This window comes from Sinohyriopsis cumingii, chromosome 1 (genome assembly GCF_028554795.1).
Source record: "Sinohyriopsis cumingii isolate HCF-2022 chromosome 1, ASM2855479v2, whole genome shotgun sequence".
NCBI classification, from domain to species: Eukaryota; Metazoa; Mollusca; class Bivalvia; order Unionida; family Unionidae; genus Sinohyriopsis; species Sinohyriopsis cumingii.
Genome location: NC_142961.1, coordinates 91,950,388 through 91,975,967, shown reverse-complemented (window position 1 = coordinate 91,975,967; position 25,580 = coordinate 91,950,388). Strand labels below are relative to the sequence as shown.

At 34.5% G+C, this 25,580-nt stretch overlaps 2 protein-coding genes across 4 annotated transcripts in view; one reads left to right on the top strand and one right to left on the bottom strand.

Annotated features, from left to right (window-relative positions):
- The window catches only part of LOC149807343 (histone-arginine methyltransferase CARM1-like), a 55,367-nt gene extending 50,075 nt beyond the window's left edge, over window positions 1–5,292 (bottom strand). For 2 of the 3 annotated variants that reach the window (XM_089965618.1, XM_089965636.1), the window contains exons 1-2: window positions 4,952–5,292; window positions 160–282 (exon numbers count right to left, since the gene is read on the bottom strand). In XM_089965618.1, the coding sequence (XP_089821744.1) occupies window positions 160–282; window positions 4,952–5,084 (256 nt within the window). In that variant the 5' untranslated portion in view covers window positions 5,085–5,292. The remainder of the gene's footprint in view (window positions 1–159; window positions 283–4,951) is intronic. The other variant, XM_089965627.1, reaches the window with a different exon arrangement.
- Window positions 5,293–5,357: 65 nt separating this feature from the next.
- LOC149807342 (exosome complex component RRP40-like) overlaps window positions 5,358–25,580 on the top strand; it is a 36,293-nt gene continuing 16,070 nt past the window's right edge. The window contains exons 1-3 of the mRNA XM_089965648.1: window positions 5,358–5,579; window positions 12,326–12,475; window positions 24,586–24,740. Coding sequence (XP_089821774.1) covers window positions 5,364–5,579; window positions 12,326–12,475; window positions 24,586–24,740 — 521 coding nt within the window. The 5' untranslated portion in view covers window positions 5,358–5,363. The remainder of the gene's footprint in view (window positions 5,580–12,325; window positions 12,476–24,585; window positions 24,741–25,580) is intronic.

Here is a 25,580-nt window from a genome sequence, read left to right as displayed (position 1 = left end):
CAGATGGATGTAGGGTGACAGACCACAGGACAAAGCATAAGCTATTCTGGTCAATCAATGAACGAAAAAGATTACTGTATATGATTTGCTTTGTGACCTAAGCCTTCCCTCTCCTCACAATATCTTGGACAAATTCTCACTTATTACTATCATACTTACTGTGGATACTGGAAAACTTCAGTAGGGTACTGGTTTGATCTTTTGTGATTAGGAGGCCTTGCTTCCCCATTCTACAATACTCTGTTTCCTTATTTGCTGTCAAGGAACTTATCTTTTCATCCCCTAAAATACATAATATACATAATAGTAATACTGCAAATGGCATGATACCATACCAACATATACTCACGTAAAAGTCAAATCAGTGTCTATGTGGTTTGTTCTACTGATTACTCCAAACAACTGCACAGACTCAGATCTGTTGGTGCATTATGCAATGGCATATCTGGGTCAGTGTTGCTTGCAGCTTGCAGAGGTCTCACTAGGATTTTAAAACTATGAGTCCAGGACTACCATTTTGGTTAAAATAGGAGTTCCACCAGCAAAAGTTGCAGTCCCCTTCAAAAAAAACTATGAAAGTTACAAGAACTACTGCTTGCCACTGAGTTTCATTTCTAGTCTTTATAACACCGACTGAGTGAGACTGAATTTTGTCAATCCAAGTAAGGACTTATTCTAAACACTATGCTAGGCATTACATACTTTCTTACACTTAGCTAATGTCCCATCCGAACTATTGTTTATTTGATGTACTCTTATAAATGACCACATGTACATCTCTGGGTCTTTCTGCCTCTGAATTCAATTACTGTAAATATCAGTATATTTTCCCACCCAGCCGCCAGTCAAAGTCTTTGAACTTGCCGCCAAGCTATTACATCATGTTCTTTTGATGTACTCTTATAATGGCAACATGTACATCAAGGAGTCTTTCAGCCACTGAATTCTGTCCTTGTAAATATCAGCACAGCTACCTGATCAACACATTTTCACACAAAGCAGGTGGCTGAAGCAGGACTGGCAAGTCTTTGAATTTTGCTGCATACCTATTACTTGTATATGGAGGACTCCCGCCTAAGTTATTTTCTGCATCCCAGATAAAAAAAAATGACATCCAAATACGCGTGATTAAGCGTTTCTGAGATCTCTGTAAGTATGTATATACAGTAACTAGTTGTGCCAGAAATTAACAACCAAGCGCAAATAAAATTATCTTTTGCTGCAGACACATTATCTTTTAAATAATTCTCTAAATTTGCTTAATAGCCTATCACTACTATAACAATGAAATATCCAGGATATAATCTGTGCTTAAGCAAATTTACACAAAATAACAGATGTCGTTATGGCTCATCAATTTGTAGGTCAATACAAATATTTTGCAGTATCAGCAACACGCTGAAATAAACTAGTTGACACAAAATAGGGCTAAAAGGTTAAATTCCTGTAGAAACAGACATGTAAATTTGCGCAAACATAACTATTTTTCTGTTTTATTTGTTTGTCTTGTCTATGTTTTGTATTTGCCTTTGAAAAAGGCTCATTAAAGACATGTGATTCCATTGCTGGATCCAGTGCACTTGGAATGATTGTTATTTGCCATATAATTTGTATTCTTTATATATATATATATATATATATATATATATAGTATGGGGTTTTCCCCCACTGGGGTATCAAGCGTGATCAGTGGTGGGTGTGTGTGCCATGTACACTCGTACAAACTTGTGCCAGGTGGACAATATTTTGTCAATTATTTGGCAACAAATATTAATTATATTCCACTTTTCTTTTTTCGGAACAAATCTGTAAAATAAAACAACCAAATGCATCAACTATATACCAATAATCACATAAATTCACTTGTCTGTAATTTGTGCTTATGATACTCAATTTCTCTGTATGCAGAGTCTTTCTGGAGGTGCTGCTCCAAACTCTTCCAACCACAAATTAGCCTAATTCAAACATTTCTTGAAAAGATCAAAAAATGCCAATCCTCAGGAGTCCACTTTTCTGATGAACTGACCAACTACATTTCCAACAATTTTCCACTTCAACCATTCCCAAAACTTTAAAAACTCGATATGCCAAGTTCTGCAAGCATGTTTCTTTCATTCCATATCCAACAGTTACATTACACAGAGATTCATTGGATGAGGATAAACTTTTGACCAAGCAGAAAGACTTTTATGATGACTGTGTTAAATACTATAGAGAATAAATACGTTAAAGAATCATTGTGGAATGGGACCTGATAGACTGTAAAAAAAATACCGCAGATCAAAGATGATATATATAAATACATAAAGGAACATAATGAAATTTGGATTTTTCATACTGGGAAAAACGGAGAATTGCACTTTAAAATGGTGATAAATCATGTAAGCATACAACAGCCTTTCAATATATGGGTTTTCGTTGTTTTAACTACCGGTATAACAAGGGGTCCCGTATACCAGCATGGATCCAATTTATTTTCCTACAAAATACAAAAAGAATTGATCCCTATTTGTTGAATGTAAAGAAAATTGCCATAAAAATTGGTAATGAAACCTTTATATATTCCTTGTTTTCATGAATCAGTTAAAACGATGATAAGTATCTTAAATGAAACAAAGCCATCTAAACACTGTCTTGAATATTGGTATATTCTTATTCATTTTGTTAAAGATACATACTTCAGCTTAATGTGATTTCAGCATTTCCTGCTTCCATTGCATTCCAGCCAAATAAATTATAGGTCAACAGACCTTGAAAACATGTCAATTTGCATGCCTGAGAATTTGAATTCATTAAAAAAAGAGATCAGAGTAAGTAATGTCCACTAAAGCATTGCCTTAATTTTAAGAAAAGCATGGTATGAACTGCCAAGGGTGCAAGGTACTTGACTGAGATCATGGGTCCCAGAAGTGTTACATATATGCCAAAATCTGAATATATGTCAACTCTTTTTTTTGCATTGGTTGCATACTTTTGAGCTTACATTTAAAGAATATTTATAAAACCTACTTCAGCCATTCATATTTTGACTTACACATGACAAGAAATACAACACATTGAAAAAGTTGTGCATAGAACTTGAGTGTCTTCTTTTAGCACAAATTACAAGTGGATGAAGGCAAAAACATAATACTGAATATTTCATGTTGCAGCAGTTTTAACCGAATCTTTCTGTGAAAAACTTGACATATAGGAGTAGCTTGTCATAACTGGACAGTATTATCTGTGAAACATACATAAGATTAACTTTTTCCTACTTAAAAATTCTGAAAACATTGTATTATTTAATCTGATCAATGCTACTTGCAAGATTTCAGTGGTCATATATGTGAAAAAAACAATATTATATGTTAATTAACCTTATTTTGTCTAAAAAACTAGATTAGTTACACATATAACTTAGATACCAAATCCCAACTAAGATGGCAAATGATCTATCAATATTCAAATTAAAACAAAACATTACAAGTTATGCTGAAAAATCCATAATATCACAAAAAAGTAAATAGAAGCAAATTAAATAAATGGTGGAAAGAAAATATGTATTTTTGTCAAATGTTTCTGCATATAACAAGAGATAACGCAGATAACAAATTTTTCGTGTCCCTAGTTATTAGCATTACCAAAAATAATAGTCCAGAAGATCTAGTCAAATCAGCTTAGTACTTGTAGGATGTGGAAAATTTTGCTGCATTTAAGTACAAAAGCCTAGTGATGGGAATCAGTCCATTTCACAATTGATAATTGGTTCCACTTAACTGATAATTGATTATAATCAGTTAGTAAGAACAAATGTTAATTTTTGTTTGTTATAGTTATATCTTTGCTCAAGAGTTCAAAATGGTAATGTACAGAAGTGATCTCTTTTAATGATATGACCTGATAAAAATATCAATTATATTTCTATTGTGTTTTTATGGCTCATCAGTTTCATGTAACTGAAAAACTGTTGCAATCCCCCTGTGATCGCATTAGGTTCCGCATTTAACAACTTCATGGACATGAAGAATATGCATGTGCTTATAGTCAAACGGCAATATCTGCGCATGTTTTAATGACAAAATTTAGTTTTATGCACTGCAGTTCAAGACTTGTAGTTTTAAAATATGAACCTTTATTAAGGGCAATTATTTTCTTCCTGGTGTCTTTGCTGTAATTGTACAGGACAATAAATAATACACGGTTTGTTGGACATGAGTTATTTGCATGACAAATATTTCCGGATCTTAAGGTCTGCAAAGTTGTAATGGTATGTTTTTCTGGCCTTTGATTATATGTTGTCTTTAATAACTTCAAACTGATGTATTTTGTTGCTCTTAACTTTGTATAAAATTACACAGAGTTGCTTCAAGGAAAGTGATGATGATGAGTCGCAAAATGGAGGTAAATTAGCCCAAATTTTCTTATTATTTTGCTCTCATGAACAGATGCAAAAATTATGATAGCTGATTATGCAAGCTGGAGGTATTTTAATTAATAATGCCTTTAAATATCTACATCTAGCTGCTCTAAGATAAACATTTATATTTTTTCCACTCTAAAATCAGTAGCAGAGGTACCCATGATCTCGGCTAAGCACTAATATACTCCTGAAAATTTGACTTCTTGTTTCAATATTTTTCGACTTCGGAACACGCTAAACAGGCATGTTATAGGCATTAAGACGGCGACCCCAAAAACACAAAAGCAGGGGTGGCGTCTTACATTGTAGGACAAGGGAAGAAAAAGAATCAAAATGTCTTCAATAGTATTAATGTGTGCTATTCATTATACTACTACAGTAACCACTCTCCTTGCTGCTTTTACGTGAAATGTTATTAATAAACGTGGAGAAATAAGGCAAAATGTCTCATAACTATGTACGCTTTGAAAAAAATATCGAACGCGCGCTTTGTTGTCAAATCGTTGATGGTCTAAAATAAAAATAGCAGCAAATATATAAAGTCCAAACCTTTGTAAAAACATAGAACAACACTATCTCCCTGTCTTGATACATCAACTCTCTGTGGTCTACCAGGAATTTCTTGAAATTCATCATTTTCTGTTAAAATTAACACGGTCACGTTGTTAAAACTGGTCGCCATTTTCTTGTCCCAAAATGAGGCCAATCCATCAAACGACAGATGCTCACACCATGCAATATATCCACAGAATCTCGATGTTCAGTTTAATAATTTCAACTTATATTTACATATACATATACTGTAGTCAGTATTTATTAACTACATTCATTTTATTTTAATTTAGTTAATGCTACATTAGATTGAAAAAAAAAGTAATTAAGATGATGACTTCGCATGTTATTTGAGACACTCATATGTTTGTTATATTTTTAGATTTACTTAAAGTCGTCGGAACGCTTTATGATCTATGTCAACAGCACCACAATGGTGGAGCATGTGGGCACAGTATTTCTTCCAGGAGACATTATGTATAATTTAAATAAATCTGAAAAGACAGGAAAAATAATAATTGGTCCAGGACTTCGACAAGAATCTGAAACTGTTATTGTTTCAAAGCCAGGCATACTGAGACACAAAGAACCGAATATGTACTGGATTGATAGTCACCAAAAGAGGGTCAGCAACTCAGTTCGGGCACAGCACGAACTTTCTTTGTTCTAAGGTGTCTTATATGTCAGGGTCGATGCCATTACATTTTAGGACCAAATGTTTTATTCTTCATTTATAAATTAATACACTTCCATTGATGTAAACATTAAGTCGGGTAGTTTAGCCAGATGGACAGTTCTGCAACAAAGTCTGAATTATTTTTATCGTTTACTTTGTGCGACGACATCCGATCGGTTTTATTTTTTTACATTTTAATTTTACTTTTGAATTAGTATTAGTTCAAAATTTATCATCTAAGAAGGTGTGACAAGGAATAAACATGAATGTATGAAAATCGAACAAGAACTTTGGAGAACATTTTTAAAGCATATTTGATAACGTTTGGTTTAATATGTTTGCAGAAGTTTATTTGAATATGATTTCCTTATTTGTTTCGGAAGTCCAGTGAATTTCATTTTTTTTTAATTATACCATTGCATTAATTTATACATCCAATCTGAATCTGGCCAGAAAATGACAATATGTATTCCAGATTAAAATTCAAACTGATATGCCAGTATTTTATATAGTCCCCCCAAAAAAATCAAAATCTAGAAGGATGAACAAAATATATTACAGCTGTACAAACAAGTATACATTTTTGATAAAATGCAAGTTTACTACAGATTACTTTTAATACATATTACAGTAAATATATAAATTTATTATAAAGTAAGTATATAATATTGGGTGGGATTTTCCTACCCCTCCTGCCTACTTTGTGCATATGCATGGTCCCATCTCAACAGTCTTGAAGAATGGAAGGCAGGAAAGAAAAAAAGAAAAGAACTAATTAGATAGTAACTTTTGGGATCCAATTAAACCACCAATCCCTATCAGTTTTACATTATGGAAAATATCTCAATCCTGTGTAAATAGTAAAAAAATTCTTTATAATAGTTATTCATTTTGAACATTGAAATTTTGCAGTTATTATTAGTTCTGAACTTTCTAAGTTTAGGATGCTATATCAAGGGGAGAAGCTAAAGCTCTACCAATTAATTGGCCATACTCATAATCAGACCAATTATTGGAACAAGCAGTATAATCAGTATTGGCAGAAATAATTGGTGCCGATGTAAACAAATTTCCAAAATATAAATTTAATCATAACATTCATCTTGACATGGCTTGAATTTTAAATCAGAATTAAATAGTGGAAATTAAGGAATAAACATTTGATTTGGGGGTTGATTGAAAGACAGTATATTCTTAAAAGTAAATACTTTTTAACACGCTTGCTGTAAACTACCGCTGATTGTCTGCTCACAAAAAATTATCAATACCAAGCATGCAGTCATCCTAGTCACAGCAGCCAATGAGGCCTCATGTGACCATTGAACTTCCAGCATACACATTACAGGGATGGTCCTGGCTTTCAAAAAGTTGCCACCAAAAAAAAATCGCCAATCTCAATATTTTTTGCCAATTTTCAAAAAATGTCGCCAGAATAAGTAGTGAATATTTTTCCAAGACTATTAATGTATTAGGCAATGAAAATTGAAAAAGATGGGATAGTTATTACTTTATTGACAACAAGAAATACAGCCATAATATTACAAAATAAATCGTTACATGACTGTTTTGCACTACTTTCATGGTCTTTGCATTGCGCATCACCGTTAGTGCATAGGTCTAACTGTTGTCACCTGAAATAAATGCATTATCAAATGTAAAATATCTACTTTCCTACAGTCTCTTTTTTTTTTTTAATAGAAACATCAGGTATTAAGCAAATCTATATTATGTATATTATTTTCCAAATAATAGTTTTGTAAGAAACTTTATTTAGATAATGACATTTTAATACTAAAACCCTACGATCGTACTTTGCAATGTAAGATAAGTGACGTGTAATGCGACCATCGATTTCATGCATTCAGGAATTAAATGCCCCCCCCCCCCATTTTATGGCTTGCATCACAAAGTACATCTCCGTCAACCAGGAGTTCAGAAATTTATTTTTGCCACGCTTTACATGCTTTGCTTGTTAGTAAACTGCTTCCTAAATCCCAGGAATGATCACTGAATGCCATAGATTTTTTCTCGACAAGCAAATTTTGATCTCCATTCCCACCAATGAAACTTACATGAGTCAACTTGAACTGGCATTACTGTACCATATATATAAGCATTGATTACCATCATTAAATTAAAAGAAGGAATGAATAAACATATCACAGTGCATACGTGCCCCCAAAAAACTAATTCGGAATAAATATGTTATTTAATAAAGAGTTTTATTTACATATATGAGTTAACAATAAGAAATAAGGTGGGATATAAAATGTGGGAAATAGTTATTACATGTATGGTAGCTTGAGACCACATTTGAACTGTTAACATAAATCCGCACTAATTTTAGGCATTGTTAGTTATAACAAAAATAGGGCATGGTTTACTTGTCAATCAAATGCTAGTGCTTTCATTAACTGTAGAACAGACGGTTTCTTGAAATAATCGGTATTGGCATAATCAACAAAAAGTAACATCGGTACAGCTTTAGGTGAAGCTAGACTTGAATTTTAGGGAAAAGTGGCTTTGCCTTTTAGACAAAATAGGAGTAAAAGCTAAACAGAGATATATACACAGGTAAAACCCACTATAACATGATTTGTTATAATGCGATTCCACTTACAATGCAATGGCAGCATGGCTCCCATTTTTTAATTTAAGGTGAACTCTCTTTTTAACTTCCTAAATACATGCTTTTGGAAAAGCTAATTATTTGTATCCCTAGCAGATTTTTTTATCCCAGCACTGCGTTTAATGTTGCCTTAAATTCCAAAATTTTCTAAAACATATTGCGATATATGACTAAGAGGTTAGTTAAAACTGATGACATTGAAATTTCAATGCACATTTTCTATGGGGAAGTTTTTTAGAAAAATTTGTTTATATGATCCCACTTATATTGCGATGTTATTCTTTGGACCCAGAGTTTTACCTGTGTATACATACCACATATATTAAAAATAGCATGGCTTTTAAAGTGTTAGTATAAAGCAGTTTGATACATCAATACTATTGGTATATCGAATTGTGATCCACCCATGGTGCAGTAATATGCATACGTAAACATTCTTGGAACTGTGTGCTGTTGGGTCTATTCCTTTAGATCAGTGATGAATTTCAACTCATTAATCATTAGTGAGATATGAAAATAACCATAGAAAGTAATAATAATCCCTGTTTTATAAATGAATTAACATGGTACACAATTTAATTGCAATCCTTTCTTTTTCCATTTCCCCCTCCCCTCATGCACAAGGAACAAAATATGCAGAAATCTGGAGTGAGAGAGAAAAAGAAATTGGGCTGGATAAAAAACCTTGAAACTGAAATTGCACCAAGTAACCTACAATATTATTCTTCATAATGGTATGTTTACACTTCCCTTGGGACCTATCTAAAGTGTTAATATAATCAATGATACAAAGTTAAACCTATTATAAAGTTCTAAAAATCAATTATTATTAATTAAATATGAAAATATCCAAAGCCCCCCCCCCCCACCTCGGTTGACCATCATGTCAAGATAATGGCAAAAATCCATAAAAAAACTAGAATAGAGGATTTTCACTTGTGTTATACCACATTGTCTCTGGACCTATGAAGAATGATGGTAAATGTTAAGTCAAAGCGACCAAAGAAAGAGAGGGAGAGAGAGAGAGAAACAAACAAATTTATGGTTGGTAGTAATGTTAATTAAAGCAGAATAATGACTTTGATCAAATTTAAATACATTAAAATATTTTAATTACCTCTTGTTGGTTCGTTGTTTTACTTAGATTATATTCCACACTAATTTCCTTGTGCTTGTATGCCAATGCATTGATGAGCGTTCAGTATTCAAGAATCTATGTGTCTGTAGGCCTAGTGCTCTACTGCATTAAAACCATATTTCATGTATAAATCATAAGTGTAACTTATATTGATTTAATCAATGTGAATAAAAATAGAAACTCAAAAATGAAAACAATCAACTTATCAATATGAAAAGATGATTGTAAATAGGCACAAAAAGACAGAACTACATTTTGTAGTGGACACACTCGGCAGGGATGTGAGTTCATTCACACAGTCAACACACAGTTGCCTCTGGTCAATCTAACTCCACTCAAATGGTAAATATATGTATTTGTATGTGATATAAATAAAATATACATATAGTATATATGCTGTATCAATGATATACCACGCATATAAATTTTTCATCTCTTAGTATATCATTGATACAGCATACATACATACTATATATATATATATATATATATATATATATATATATATATATATATATATATATATATATATATATATATAGTTAGGGAATGAATGTTTCATATTCATATGCATTGTGTTCATATGTGTATGTTTGGATGGAGAGATGTAAGATATGTGCATTGTATTTTGTCCATATGATTTCAAAACGGCACAGTAGAAACTACATTGTAAATAACTGATACAAGTAACTAGATTACATTATTGTAATTGCAAGTTGGTAAAAAGGCTTAATGCACTAACACTTTAGTTTCTGGAAGTTCACTATAAATAAAATGACAGTTCCAAAGATTTCTAAGCTTGTTTAAAACAACCCCTGTAAGATATGAGAGGAAATGCACAGGTGTCTTCCTACTATATTGTTTATCCTAATTTTGGTGGTGCTCTACAATTTCATATTTTGCATAGGGTTGGAATTTTAAAGAAAAAGAATTTCCTTGGGTTTCCTCACTGGTTATACTTGATTTTTAAAAAAGACCTTGTATATCTTAGGTATTGGTCAAAGAACCTTTAGTTCCCTTTATTTTGGTGTTAGACTGATGGGTATAATATGGGTTATAGAGTATACAGGTTGGCCTTACTCCAAATGTGCACCTTTCAAAAAACTGCTTGTTCCACTTGGTCATTTTCACTTCCTGAACTGCAGAGATCAATTGTATAAAAAAAATCCAATAATTTTTTTGTACATTTTGTATTTTATAATTCATTCATTGCACATTTAGAAGCTGGCATTGTCTAGTCTGGCAAAATTAATTGTCCCTTTTTTAATAGCTGCTATGGATAGTGTAATTTAGACTAATTCAGGCTGATTTTTTAGCACATGGGAGCAGCCATTTTGGTTAGCAGTGTGCTTAGATCATGTACAATTTCCACAAAGAAATGTCAGCCATATTACATAAAAGTAGCATAGAGTGATGTCAACATTCTCTGCACTGTGCATGTTTCAAATGCAAACAACTTAACCATACATACGTCACTCTCTTAAAAGTACATAATAACTGGTGAGCAGCCCCTTTATTGTTGCTGATAAAACATTGCTGTAACTATAGACAGCACAATATAGCATTAAAGTCAGTATATGAATAAACTAGACCATTCTTTCCAAACAAATCAACAAAGTCAAGAACAAATATGGCATCATGTAGGACATGTGAGTGCAACAATTTGTTGATAGAGGGATTTTCTTAACCAGGCACTTTCTAGCTATTTTATAATAATCCATTGATATTGATGCAGATTTATGGTTTTCATATTTGTCTGCCTATAGTAATTTCCTGCATTGGTTAAATAGATTTTGCTTCACTACATTTTGGTATTTCACCTAAAGTGGGAGATGTTGGAAACTACCTAGATCTATGAGTGCTTCTTGATTAACACAACATAGAATTATCCCATATGTTTCTTACATTTTTATGCTAAATTTTCTATCACATAATATTTAGACATTGCTTTGTATGAATTGTATATTTTCCCTAATCAATTTGCCCAGTGCTTGATGAAGACAAAATCTAATGAACTGGTATTTCCTAGATATAGCGATATCCACCATTATTACCCCATAACAGGTTCACTTATAGTTTCAGACTGACTTGATAACGAAAATGATGCAAAAATGGCAGTTAAAATCTTCAACATTTTTTGTTTAAATTAGTGCTTTTCACCATTTCTGTTCTTAAAACACAAACTGCTATTTACATATTGATGTTTAACTTTCAATACACAAGTTGGTATGTCTTCATCATCAGATTGTAACTTGGAGATAACTCTCTTGAGAAAGGTGAATGGTCAGTCAGCTGTTAACACAAATGCCTGTGCAAGAGTTTGTGAGTGAGTGCAATATGTATGAATACCAGCTATTTGATGCATGCAATACATTTCACCTTAGGCTATGATACAACACTGGAATTATTTGGATAAGGTAAGGGAGCATCTCAAAAGTCATCAACTACTGTCACTCATTATACACATAAAACACAGGGTGAAGTTGCTTTTGCAATCTCGGGGTTCATATATTCTTGTTTTGCTTTTGTCCTCCACTTAATATGTGTATATACTGATACAGCAGGGGCCATGCAACCAGACGAAGTGGGTGACTAAGTCGCCTAAAATATGGAAACTTTGCCTCGTTTTGTTAAGAAGGCAAAATTATCTTTATCCATTGATTTTTTTAGATGTATATTGAGTGACAGTTTATGACTAAAATGTGGAAGGATATACAAGGTCTAATCTAGAACTGAAAGTTGGGGCAGGAGAGGGGAAATACCCCATCACCATCCATCTAAAAAAATGTAGTAACATGCCATATCATGAGAAAAACATGGAGTCCACAGAATTTAGTAGCTGTATAGAAGGGTTGCATAAAGTTTCAGTCTGAAATATTCTCTTTTTCTACACATTGTATGACCCTGCATTCTATTTTTGCCTAACAGTATGTTCCTGTGAAGGGGGAGCAGGTTCTTGGAGTTGTGATGGCCAAAGCAGGAGATGTGTTCCGAGTGGATGTTGGTGGAAGTGAACAGGCTACTCTTTCATACCTCTCATTTGAAGGAGCAACCAAGAGAAACAGACCAGATGTCAAGGTCATATAGTCAAATGTATACTGAATTTGTGGCTGTAACAAATGCACTGTTTGGTTCAAGGTCATGTATTAAAATGTGTAGTATGCATATAATGGCTGTAATGAATGCACTGACTGGGTCAGTGTCAGGTATTAAAATATGTAGTATGCATATAATGGCTGTAATGAATGCACTGACTGGGTCAGTGTCAGGTATTAAAATATGTAGTATGCATATAATGGCTGTAATGAATGCACTGACTGGGTCAGTGTCAGGTATTAAAATATGTAGTATGCATATAATGGCTGTAATGAATGCACTGACTGGGTCAGTGTCAGGTATTAAAATATGCAGTACATTTATGTAATTGTGTCATGCATTTATGGTTGTAATGAATACACTGATGGTTCATGGCGAGGTACCTAATGTATAGCATATCTGTGTTTGAACAAGTGCACTGGTTAGTTCATGATCAATATTAAATAAGATAAGAATAAGATAAGATAAGAATTCTTTATTTCAGACTGCATAGTCCATACATCTAAATTAAAATATAGATATAAATTAAAAACATTGTAAATATAAAAGAAGTATACAGACACATCTACACAATTAACTGCACCCTGCATTGTTAAGAATGAAATTAAGTGGCACATTTAAAGAGTAATTTGTTCCATCTGCTAATAATATGAGAATGTAAATGAATGTCATAGTTCCAAAGAGATTTCAGTATACTAGATATTCTTGTCATCATAGAGAATAACATACTTTCTCATTACTTCATCAAAACTGAATCCATTATAATTTACAAACATGTTGGAAGAACTGTTCTATCTAGGAAGACTAATAGAACATGAAGACTGTTATTATAACAAATAGTTTTCTTTTCATAGATTTACTGAAGTTTGTCCACAGAGGTGTACAGTACATAGTGCAGCAATAAGATTTGAATAATCTAATTTTGATATGCAATGAACAATTCTTAAATTTATGTAAAAGCATGTTTGTTCAAGTACACACATATTGATAACGTCTTATCATATCTTCATTATCTGACCGATTGGATTTCAAAATATGAGCCAAATACGTATAACTGTTGACATACGTAAGAGCATTGCCATTAAGATGTACGGGGGAGGAGATGGTAATTTGAAACAAGTTGGTTGAAAGACCATGCATACTGATTTTTTTGTATTATAGATGATATTATTCTCAAATGCGTATTTTTCACATATCTTTAATAATTTCCTTAAACCTGAGATAGAAGGACTTATCAATGACATATCATCATCAAAACTAAACTTAAGAAACAACACATTTAGTGGCAGACATAACCCCATGTAACACTGAACCAGCTTGGATTTAACTCACACACACACATGCATGCACACACACACACACACACACACACACATATAACAAAGGGGAAAGAATACCCCCCTGCCTCACTCATGTAACCCCATTGGTTACATGGAAAGTGGTGGATTAAATTATTAAAGGCATGGTTGGTTGGTTGGTTGTTGTGGGGTTTAACGCCATTTTTCAGCACACGATAGGCCATATATGGCGGCCAGTATTAATGGTGGAGGAAGAACCCGGGAAAACCCCGGAAAGAACCACCGACCCACGAGAAGCTACTGGCATGCTTTCTCACATATCTACATTGGCTGAATCTGAGACTCGAACCGGCGCAGACAGAGGTGAGATGGCAGTGATCCGTAACGGCGAACGCTTTAGACCACTCGGCCACTCGGGGCCCCTAAAGGCATGGTAATAGCAATGACAGTAACACTGCAGATCCCCACACATTCATTTTATAACACCAACACCCCAACCCTGGTAACCACCTCAGACTGTGACCCAAGGGTCATGATATGCATTGCATACATTATGGGTCTTTTATTTACAACTGGATATATAAAGTTTGGTTAGAAAAATTGTTCCAGCTCAGCCAGCTGTAGTTAGAAAGGCACAGCACCTTTTATTTAAATCCTAATGCCCTGCTATGTTTTTATTTGTGCCCCTCATTTTTCTGATGATACCTGTCTAATTTATAACATTTTTCCCCTGTATGTTCCATAAGCATTTTAGCTTTTTTCAAATCTTTGCTTATGTGTAGTCAACTGGAAATGCACCAGGATGTTGTTTCCACTAACCATTCCTTTGTATTGAAAGAAGTACATGTTATAGCTGTCAACTCACATTGAGTATGGCTGATACTGCTAATGCCATTTTTGAAATAATTCAAACATGTAATAAGATTCAAGATGGTTCATAAAAGTAGCAAACAATGGGATAGCTGAAAACAGACGTCATCACATTTCAGTTGGTAAAAATTTGTAAATGCTTCATACAAAGGCAATAATTGATCAAGATCCAGCTTCTGATAACTGTTACTGATTATAATGTTATATGACAATGCCAGCCATGGTCCAGTGATCATATATCCATTATCTTCCTGTTCAATACACCTTGGAAAATCAGCAGAAAAACCACTGATTTGTGGGGATCATTGTCTGAAATATTAACACATTACAGTACAACAGATACAACTATATACATGACATTGCAGATACAACTATACATGTAACAGTGCAGATACAACTATACACATGACAGTGCAGATACAACAATACACTTAACTGCACATACAACTACACATAACAGTGCAGATACGTCTATACACATGACAATGCAGATACAAGTATACATATGACAGTGGAGATACAATTATACATGACAGTGGAGATACAACTATACACATGACAGTGCAGATACAACTATACACATGACAGTGCAGATGCAGCTATACACACGACAGTGCAGATACAACTATACACATGACAGTGCAGATACAATTATACACATGACAATGCAGATACAACTATACACATGACAGAGCAGATACAACTATACACATGACAGTGCAGATACAACTATACACATGACAATGCAGATACAGCTATACACGACATGTACATACAAGTCAAGGCCTAGACTGAACATTGAAAACTGTTCTGTATAAGAATTGTCATTGGCTTACAAGTAGCAAAGATAATGCATAAAATCTATTACAAGAATGATTATATCGAATTACAAGGCACTAGAACTGGTCTCAACCATGACTGTTTTCATAATTTATACCAACAATTTGATAAAATTGTTTTGCTGGTTAAGTACATACTATTTATTGAAACAGAATTATTCAATATTAAATTTGACTCTCAGTGGAAATCTGGATCAACTAACAAAACAAAAAAATAATCTATCAAGCTTGAAAGACGGAAAGAAACAAGGAACCAAAATTACTAATATATATATCTTTATGACTAAGAGATGCAACTCTACCTCAAGGTGACATTCCTAGACATGGTTTAATGTTTTGTACCTATCCTAAAAAGATCCAGGTGTCAAGGATATTATGATACCCCTCTGTCTGTCTGTCCATTACCACATTTCCTAAACTGGTCAGTGAAGTTTTCATTAAACTTTATAATTATATTGCCTTAGTGGTAACTATCTCTGTGTATGTGTGTGTTTTTTTGGGGGGAGGCAGGTCTCCTTTGGCACCAGTTTCTGATGTTCTTATGTATATTTTTAAATTTACATTGTGTTCTTGACTTTTGTACATGATCAAGGGTAGAGTTCTGGCCTACCTGGATTGTGTCTTTTTTGAAAGATGTTTACTTTGATTTGAGTTCAGTGTCGAATCTTGTACAAACTTAAAATGTTCTAGAAGCCAGCTTGTTTTGCAGTTTGATGGAATGTTCCATTTTAAATGACCTACATCCTTGACATTTTATTGTCTTAGGTCAAGTGAAATTAGTTTGTTTAGGATGAGGTAAACAATTATTCATTCATGTTTTTAAAATTATTCAGAGGATTTATTTACAGTTGTGTTCATATATAATTTGAGAGGAATCATTTATTTACAATATACCTTGGAATTACAAAGTGCTTATTGACTTTTTGGACTAAAACACTACTTTGGAATTATTGATTTCATTCAAAGACATTCTTGATTATATTATTGTGATACATTAATACTACCGTCAGGTCCTCTTAAATTTTCACTTTGTAACTTAGAGAAATAAATTATTTGTTAATTTTACTAAACTTATTGGTTTTGTTTCTTTCTGTTACTTGGTTTAAGACCACAGAGTTGTAACACTTGAGAGGAGCTCAAAAGTCCAACATCCAGAAACTGCAATTACAATAAACTTTTCAAATATATTTTTTCCCAAACTATTATATATGCAATCATAGCAGGTAGACACATTGTCTATGAGACAGATTTTTCATCACCCCTGAGTCACTTTCCATGGGTAGGGGTTAGTACGGAGATGGGGGTGGGCAGGAGAACATGTAGTGAAAAGTGTAGAGATTTGCAATGGCAATCACCATTTTAGTTTTTCTAATTATTATTATTTTTACTACTACTAAAGCTACTTCTGCCATTATTGCCGCTAGAACTTGGAGTGTCTAATTATTATTGAAGTAGATTTTGTTCTTTTACTTGTGAGACAGGAAGCCTTCTGCATTGATTTGTACAAGAGTTATCTGGAGATTTAGACTGATTCTACTGATTCTCAACTTATGAAGATACTAACTTAACGTACACTATGGTTCAACACTCTCAGTTGTTATGCTATGATGTATATTCAAGGTCTCCCACTTAAATAGACTCCTACTTATTGTGCACTATGGTCCAACACTTGGTTGTTATGCTGAGACATATCCTTCTGGTCATCCACTCCTACTGAATGTACACTATGGTCCAGCTCTTGGTTGTTATGCTGTTACATATCCTTCTGGTCATCCACTTACATAGAGTCCTACTGAATGTACACCACAGTACAACATTCGGTGGTTATGCTGTGACATATCCGTCTGGTCATCCACTTACATAGACTTCTAGTGAATGTACACCATGGTCCAACACTCGGTTGTTATGCTGACATATCCTTCTGGTCATCCACTTACATAGAGTCCTACTGAATGTACAATATGGTCCAAACTTGGTTGTTATGCTGTGACATATCCTTTTGGTCATCCACTTACATAGAGTCCTACTGAATGTACAATATGGTCCAACACTTGGTTGTTATGCTGTGACATATCAGAGATCATCCTGGGCTTCGCCAATGTCGCAAATTGTGATTTTTTTCCTTATTGGCAACAAAAATATCCCATCTGGCGATTTTTTTGGCGACATACTTTTTGGTTATTTAATTTGTACATACAATCATGGATTTGGACTGGATAAATTAAAAGGCAGAACGAAAGGAAGCCACAAACTTGACTAAGCAATGCATTGGAATCACTCTGTTACACAAACGATCCTTTGTTCTTATTGACAACCCCATCTTTACAGTGCATTGTTACATCATAATCTGCTTATGCTGGCATCTGGGCTGAGTACTGTATGCTGCGATACAGTCAATCATGCTACCGCACTATACCTACAACTGACCGACTTCTGAAGACGCGAATAGAACAGATACAATTAATTGTATGGCTAATCCTTCTGTTTTTTTTTATACATACACGAATACAATAGTTTTGCTGAACCTTCATAGAAAACTGATAACCTTTGAAGTACCAACTACTGTGTATAAATACAAAGCAAATGGAAAAAATCTCAATCACAATTACATCTGTTGCCAGTGCAGCATTTTACTCATTGATCTTTTCCTTTTGCCATCAGTCCCGTGTTACGGCTGCAGAGACTTAAACTCCGCAACAAGAAATAGCAAAAAAATTGTTTTGCATAATTAATAATAATTATTTATTTCTCAAAATACAGGAGTGAAAGAATCCCTAAATTGGGTGTGAATTTATGCTTATATATACGGTCCAATATTGCCAGGTGTTGACTCGTGTAAGTTTCATTCGTGGGAATGGAGATCCTATTTTTCTTGTCGAGAAAATTTATACAGCATTCAGTGATCATTCTTGGGATTTAGGAAGCAATTCGCTACAAGCTTTGTGAAGCTAGCCATAAAGTGGGGGGGGGGGCTGCTGAGAGACTACTGGTGTCACCTGTCAGCACTGTGGACTGTGAACGTGGATTCCATAAGATGAACCTCATAAAAACTGACATCAGAAATAAGCTCTACATCTCATCTCTCGAGAATTTAATGAGAATCAGCATGTACAGATGTGAAAAATTAGACTTTGAAACTGCATTCAACAAGTGGGCAGCCCTAAAATCGCGATGGATCTTCATGTAACACTTTGTAACATTTTGTTTTAATGCTTGTTGTAATTAAAGTATTAACTAACCCATCTTTTGTAATTTTCATTGCCTGTTACATTAATAGACTAAATTAACACTTGGAAAAATGTACACTACTTTTTTTGGCGACAGCTTTTTAAAAGCCAGGACCATCCCTGCATATCCTTCTGGTTATCCAGTTACATATAGTCCTACTGAATGTACACTATGGTCCAACACTCAATATAAATGGAAGTAATAAACACAAAATCAGTATCCATTTCTCAGACTTTAAATGAATAATGACAAAATGATCACAGAAATGTAAATGCCAATGGAATGCAGAGAGAATGCAAATAAAAAATGCAAATGTAGCACAGGTGCAAAAGAAGAACAAGCAAAGTGCAAATGGAATGCAGATTTAGTAAAATTATGCATTGCAGGATATGTAGCTATCTGCATATTCATATAACAAACGTTGGGATTTTTTTGTCAGTAGTATTGAGCAGAGAGAGCTTTTGCATTTATATCTTGTCACATTAAGATTATTCTTTAATATAACAGAAAATGCATAAATTTCAAAAGACAGTATGAAGTTACAAATATATAATCTGAGCTGCAATACATTTAAGACTTTAGTTTCACAGTATTTCTTCGCAAATTTTATTTAGTATTTCATTTTATTTCCCCTTTAAAAATTGATATAGATACAAATTATTGGTGATGTTGTCATCACATCAGGCAAATGGCAGTTGTTAGAAAAATGTCATGGTTGATAACACTGGACAACAAATTTTTACAAAAGTCATGTTACTGAAATAAAATTAGTCAATTCTTATCAATTTTTATGTGCTGAACACGAATATGACAGTCAAATTGCAAAATTGGCTCTAGTTTTTTTGTAATCTGCAAGAAATTAATGTTTACATAACGAAATGCATTCCAATAGTAAAAGGTCAACTGTAATAGCCTACCTATAAAAAATCAAGTCATTGACTACATCTTAGATTTCTTCGCCTGTCTCTTGTACAGCTGTTCGGGAGCATCTCTGAGGAGTGTCCAGCAGTAGTCAGCCAGCATTGTAGTGGACCATTTTCCCTGGTATCTTTGTTCCATTGTTGCGATATCTTGATGAAAACGTTCGCCGTGTTCATCACTAACAATACCACAGTTGCTAGGAAAGAAATCCAAATGGGAATGAAGGAAGTGAATCTTTAGAGACATATTGCAGCCAAGTTTCTTATACTTCATCAACATGTCTTCTACTAGTTCCTTATAGTTTTCTGCCCTAACATTTCCGAGGAAGTTTGTAGAAGCTAGGCGAAAAGCATTCCATGCTTGTTTCGCGTCACCTTCCAGCAAGTTGTTGAACCGGTCATCTTTGAAAAGCTCTCGAATCTGAGGACCCACAAAAACTCCCTCTTTAATCTTTGCTTCGCTGAGTCGAGGGAATTTTTCATGCAGGTATCGGAATGCTGGCAAAGTCCGGTCAATGGCTTTCACAAAGTTCTTCATCAAACCTAGTTTGATGTGAAGGGGTGGTAGCAAGATTTTCTGAGCCTCAACCAGAGCTGGGTGTTGGATATTCTTCTCTCCAATGGCTACATTCTGCCTGTGAGTCCATTCCTTCCTCATGTAGTGCATTTCCCTTGCTCGGCTACCCCACTCGCATAAGAAACACATGTATTTTGTATATCCTTGCTGCAGTCCCATTAAAAGGGCAACTACCTTCAAATCACCACAGAGGTGCCAGCTGTACTTGTTATACTCAATGGAATTCAGTAGCTGCCTTAAGTTATCGTATGTCTCTTTCATGTGGACAGCATACGCTACTGGAATAGATGGAAGAATGTTTCCATTGTGCAAAAGCACAGCCTTGAGACTCAGTTTCGAAGAGTCCACAAATAGTCTCCATTCTTGTGGGTCATGAGTGATTTTTAAAGCATTCATGAGGCCCTCAATATCGGAACAGAATATCAGATTACTTTCCTTTCTGAAGAAAGGCTCCAATTGCTGGTGGCGCTTTCGATATGCAGTAATTGTGACATCTTCTTCTAGAAGATTCCATTGTTGGAGTCTTGATCCTAGCAATTCTGCCTTGTTCTTTGATAAGTCCAAATCACGAATCAGGTCATTTAGTTCTTCCTGTGTTATTCTGTGTGGGGTTGATGATGCACCACAGTGAAAATCTGGATCACTGCATGCTGATGGACCAGGAGAAGAACAGGTCGACTCACCTTTGTCTTCGTCAGATGAATCAAGAGAATATTCTGCTGGAGGTTCTGGAATAGGAAGTCCCTCACCATGTGGAACTGGTCTCAATGCAGACGGAATGTTTGGGTAGACTATTCTCGACTTCTTTCGCTTCGTTATTCCGCCGGAAAGAGGAGGAACCAAGCAGAAGTAACAGTCATTTAGGTGGTTGCTTGGCTCTCTCCACACCATTGGGACTGCAAACGGCATTGATGACCTTTTGCAATTCAACCACTGTGAAAGCTGTGTTGTACATGTAGCACAGCATATATGCGGAGCCCAAGGCTTGTCTTGGTCACCAACCTTGCATCCGAAGTAAAGATGATATGCCTTCTTCACTTGAGAATTGATACTTTTCTTCTGGTTGGCAAATGTCACTTCCCCACAAATATAGCAAAAATTGTCCGCGGTATTAACACACTTTCGAGGCATTACTGTTCTTTATTGTACGTAAATGGATAAAATAATAAGTTTTATGTAACAGTAGCTTGAACTGTCTCGCACAACGTCTAAAATATTTTAAATGCTGAACCTATCTGATTGGGCTTTATATAGTACACTGCTTACGTCAGCTTCAGCAGCCGCCTGGCATTAGTATAATAGGCCTACACATGTATAGTACACTGCTGACGTCAACTTACTTCAGCAGCCGCATGGCATTAGTATTGCATTGCATCAGAAAATGATGCAATCAACTGTGGATGATGTGAGCATGATGGTATTATGCAATGTTACATCATTATTCCGGATGTTGCTGCAGTCCTACTGGAGAAATTTACACAGTGAAACATAGAAAATGAGGTATATGAATATCTTCAAAACGAGAGCCAATACAAATTTTTCACGGTTATATTCGTGTTCGGCACACCAAAATACTACAGATTAGGGCCTTTTCAAGTCAGTAATGATTTCACTGTTGACCAGTGTAAATAGTGAGAAATTGTGTGTCAGTGAAAGAATCAGATAATCCTGGATTATCATACATGTGGGCATTCAACTATGAAAATTAGTGGCATCCAGAATTCCTGGTGAACATATTTTCAAATCCATTCATAAAATGCATTCTTATCTTTTTATGTTCCATTTTGCATTTTCCATATGTCCTCGCTATTTTATTCCAGTTGCATTTATGACTTTAATTGTATTCATTCTACATTCTGTTTTCATTTCACAGTTAAAATTACCTATTTCAGGGTCTGTCCTTTTTTATTTTGGAAAACATTTTTTATATCTGCACAGTTTACATTTATGTAGGATATAAAAAAAGCACCTGCCTTATTACGCTTGAATCTAACATACATGTGAATATGTACCAAAAAGCAGAAGTAATTTTTTTTATCAGAGCTGTTCAAATAGGCCACTGTATTGGAAAAGACATTTGTTTTTATGCAAGACCTTGAGAATCAAATTTCATATAGCTACTAGACACTATCAAAAACAATATCTTAATATATCTTGAAAAAAGTCAAGCAGGGATAGGTTACTGGATACATAGTCAAATTATAAGTCATGCACGTTTATCCCAAGTTTATTATAATTGTCGTTACATAGAATGAGAGGTAACGGCAAAAGCATAATCTTGGTACGTGCAAATATATCCTACCTTGCATGACACACTGGAGATCAGTTTTGAAGGCTAATTATGTTGTCAGCAAAAAAAGTTATTTTGATACAATCAGCTCTATCTTATAAAGTTGTTCTGAAAGTGATTTAGAAATCTTAACAATGCACGGCTTTTTACCAGCCTTTTGTAAAGTCAATCCTATCTCCATTTTGGTCACTAACTTATCACCCAGCACCAGAGTGAAAAGTCATAATCACTTGTCTTTTCTGGCTGTAGCAGTATTGGCTGTGTTTACATCAACAAGATTTGTTTTAAGAATCTATCATACGTACTTGCTTATTAGTCTATTCCAACTGCAAACTGTACAGACCCAGATCTGCTGTTGCATAAAGTGCCAGCAGCTCTGAGTCTGTGCATTTTATTAGGAGAAATGAGTAGAACAAACAACATAGACCCTGATCTGCATATGCATTATTCTACTGCAGATGGAGATCTTTGTTCTTTGTAGTTTGAAATGACTCATAAGCTAGTACATACAGTGTCTATATGTGTCCCTCGCTTTAAGTATAGGGTCGATTAGTGTATAGAGTAACATTGAAACTAAAGTGTTTAAGGTCTTCATTGTGATTTATATTTGTGTACAACATACTCATGTAAAATAACCTTGCTTTTAACATACCTCGGATGAAACTGCCATGCTTTTAACATACCTTGGATGAAACTGCCATGCTTTTAACATACCTCGGATGAAACTGCCCTGCTTTTAACATACCTCAGTATACAAGTGCAGTGCTTTTATCTTGCATCAGTATGCATTGGTCTTACTTTTAATAATTCTCAATATATCAGCAGCCTTACATTTCACATATCTCAGTATACAGCAGCCTGGCTTTTAGCATACCTAATTATACAATAGCCTTGCTTTTAACTTATCAGTGCACATCTGCCTTGCTTTAAAATATCTTGGTATACAACAACCTTGCTTATAATGTACTTCAAAATACAACAGTCTTGTTTTTAACACACCTCAGTATATAACAGCCTTGTTTTTAGCATATCTCAGTATACTAGAATGTTCTTGCTTTTAACTTATCTAATTATACAACAGGCTTGCGTTTAATTACCTAAGTATACAACAGCTTTGCTTGTATTTACCTCATTATACAGCAATCTTGCTTTAAAGTATGTACAACAGTGATGCTTTTAACGTGCCTTAGTATGCAGTAGTATTAATTTTTATGGGAAATTTGATAGGAAGCATTAAGGGCAACTGGTGCTGATTAATCATCAGATAAGGCTGCTGTTACTAAAAATAGAAGACCCATTAAACGGATTCTTTTCAAAAACTGATTAAAAGAATTTGACCAGATTTAACAGAAAGCATATAAGCTTGAAGGGCTTTTTTTACAAATGGTACTGATCAGCCATGAAATATGGCCTGATTAACAAAAATAAAAATACCTTGAAATGAATTCTGAAATACTGGTACACAGAATTTTACCAGATTTGACAGAAAGCATTCTGGCATAAGGGGCTTATCATTTTTATGTGAATTATGGAAATCATGCCAAGGGTTGTCAGATTTAGACAAATGATAGTATAGACCTTCAAATATGGTTACTGTTGCTAAAAATAGCAATTTTCCATTTGAATAAGCAATTTTCCATTTGAATATGTTTATGTTAAAAAAAAGAAACATACAACAGAATTTAAGCAAATTTAACAGAAAGCATCCTGGCATAAAAGTGTTTCATTATTCAACAAATGATGCTGACTTGCCATCAGAAAACATACTGGGTTAAGGACTGTATTTTGCCACCCATGATGAATGAAGATACAAAAAAAATGTAGAGGTCTTGAAACAGTTCCTTTCATAAGATGCATTGGATTAGGTAGATGTACGCCAGATGAGCAATCTCATGTGCTGACTACTTTGCCCTCTTGTTATGTTTTTATATCCATGAAATCTACAAAATTAGTGCCCCATGAATTAAGTAAATGTTCCAGTGCATCACAAAGCAGTTGTCTTGGGATACAGTGTTCCATTTACCCTTATCTTCAAAATGTTTGGTGACAATAATTTTTCATTTATTCCAGGTTGGTGACATCGTGTTTGCTAGATTCCTTGTGGCCAACAAGGATATGGAACCAGAGCTGATTTGTATGGATGGTGCTGGGCGGAGCTCAGGAATGGGGGTCATTGGCCGTGATAGAGGTTTCATGTTCACATGTTCCTTAAATCTAATCAGAAAGTAAGGAACTTTATGTTACTAGATTTAATTTATTTTACAGTTCTGTCAACTTGTACCCCAGCAAGTGCCATAACCAGGTATTAAGCCAAGAGTTGTAGAGGAGCTAAATCAGCATATTCACATTAGTCAAATGCATAGCCACAAATCAGTATTGAACTTGTGAATATGTTGGGTTTTTATTTGGATCATGTTTAGTGCATGGGGAAAGGAAGTTATGCATTTATTTTGAGGAAAACCCATGACCCTTACCAAAAGTATGCAACAGTGTATTTGCCTAGAGGAGTAATATTCCATGCAGTCAGGTTAAGTGTGGCCATGATCTACAGTTCATACTTTGATCATTACTTTAATTTACATTTATATCTGTTTCTGTGCCACATGTACAGTCATGATGCTTGATAAATGCATTCATTTTAATTAGTTATGAAGCATAGAGTGACATGCATGTGATAATGTGTTCACTAGTGCAAGGTTTATAGGTCATTCACTTTGCAGAGCAGAAAGACACAGCATTCCTTGGAACACTTGCTCTGTGACAGGGTTGCATCTAGGACATGCGATCGTGCAAATTCCCCCCAAATTTAAGCTTTCCCACAATATTTTTAATCCTATGCGGGCAAAATCATGCAAAAAATAAGAACTGTGAGAATGAATGCATTATTTTTTAATTGTTTTTTTTGTTGCTTTAAAATTCCCGGTTGACACTCTCTGCGAATATGTTGTACTTGTATAGTTGTAAATACATCACTTATTTCTTTGTGTCATGTGCTGAGTTCTGATTGGTTAATAACAAAGGTCAGAAGAGAACGTTTGATACAGAGGCTGGCTTGGCGGGACATG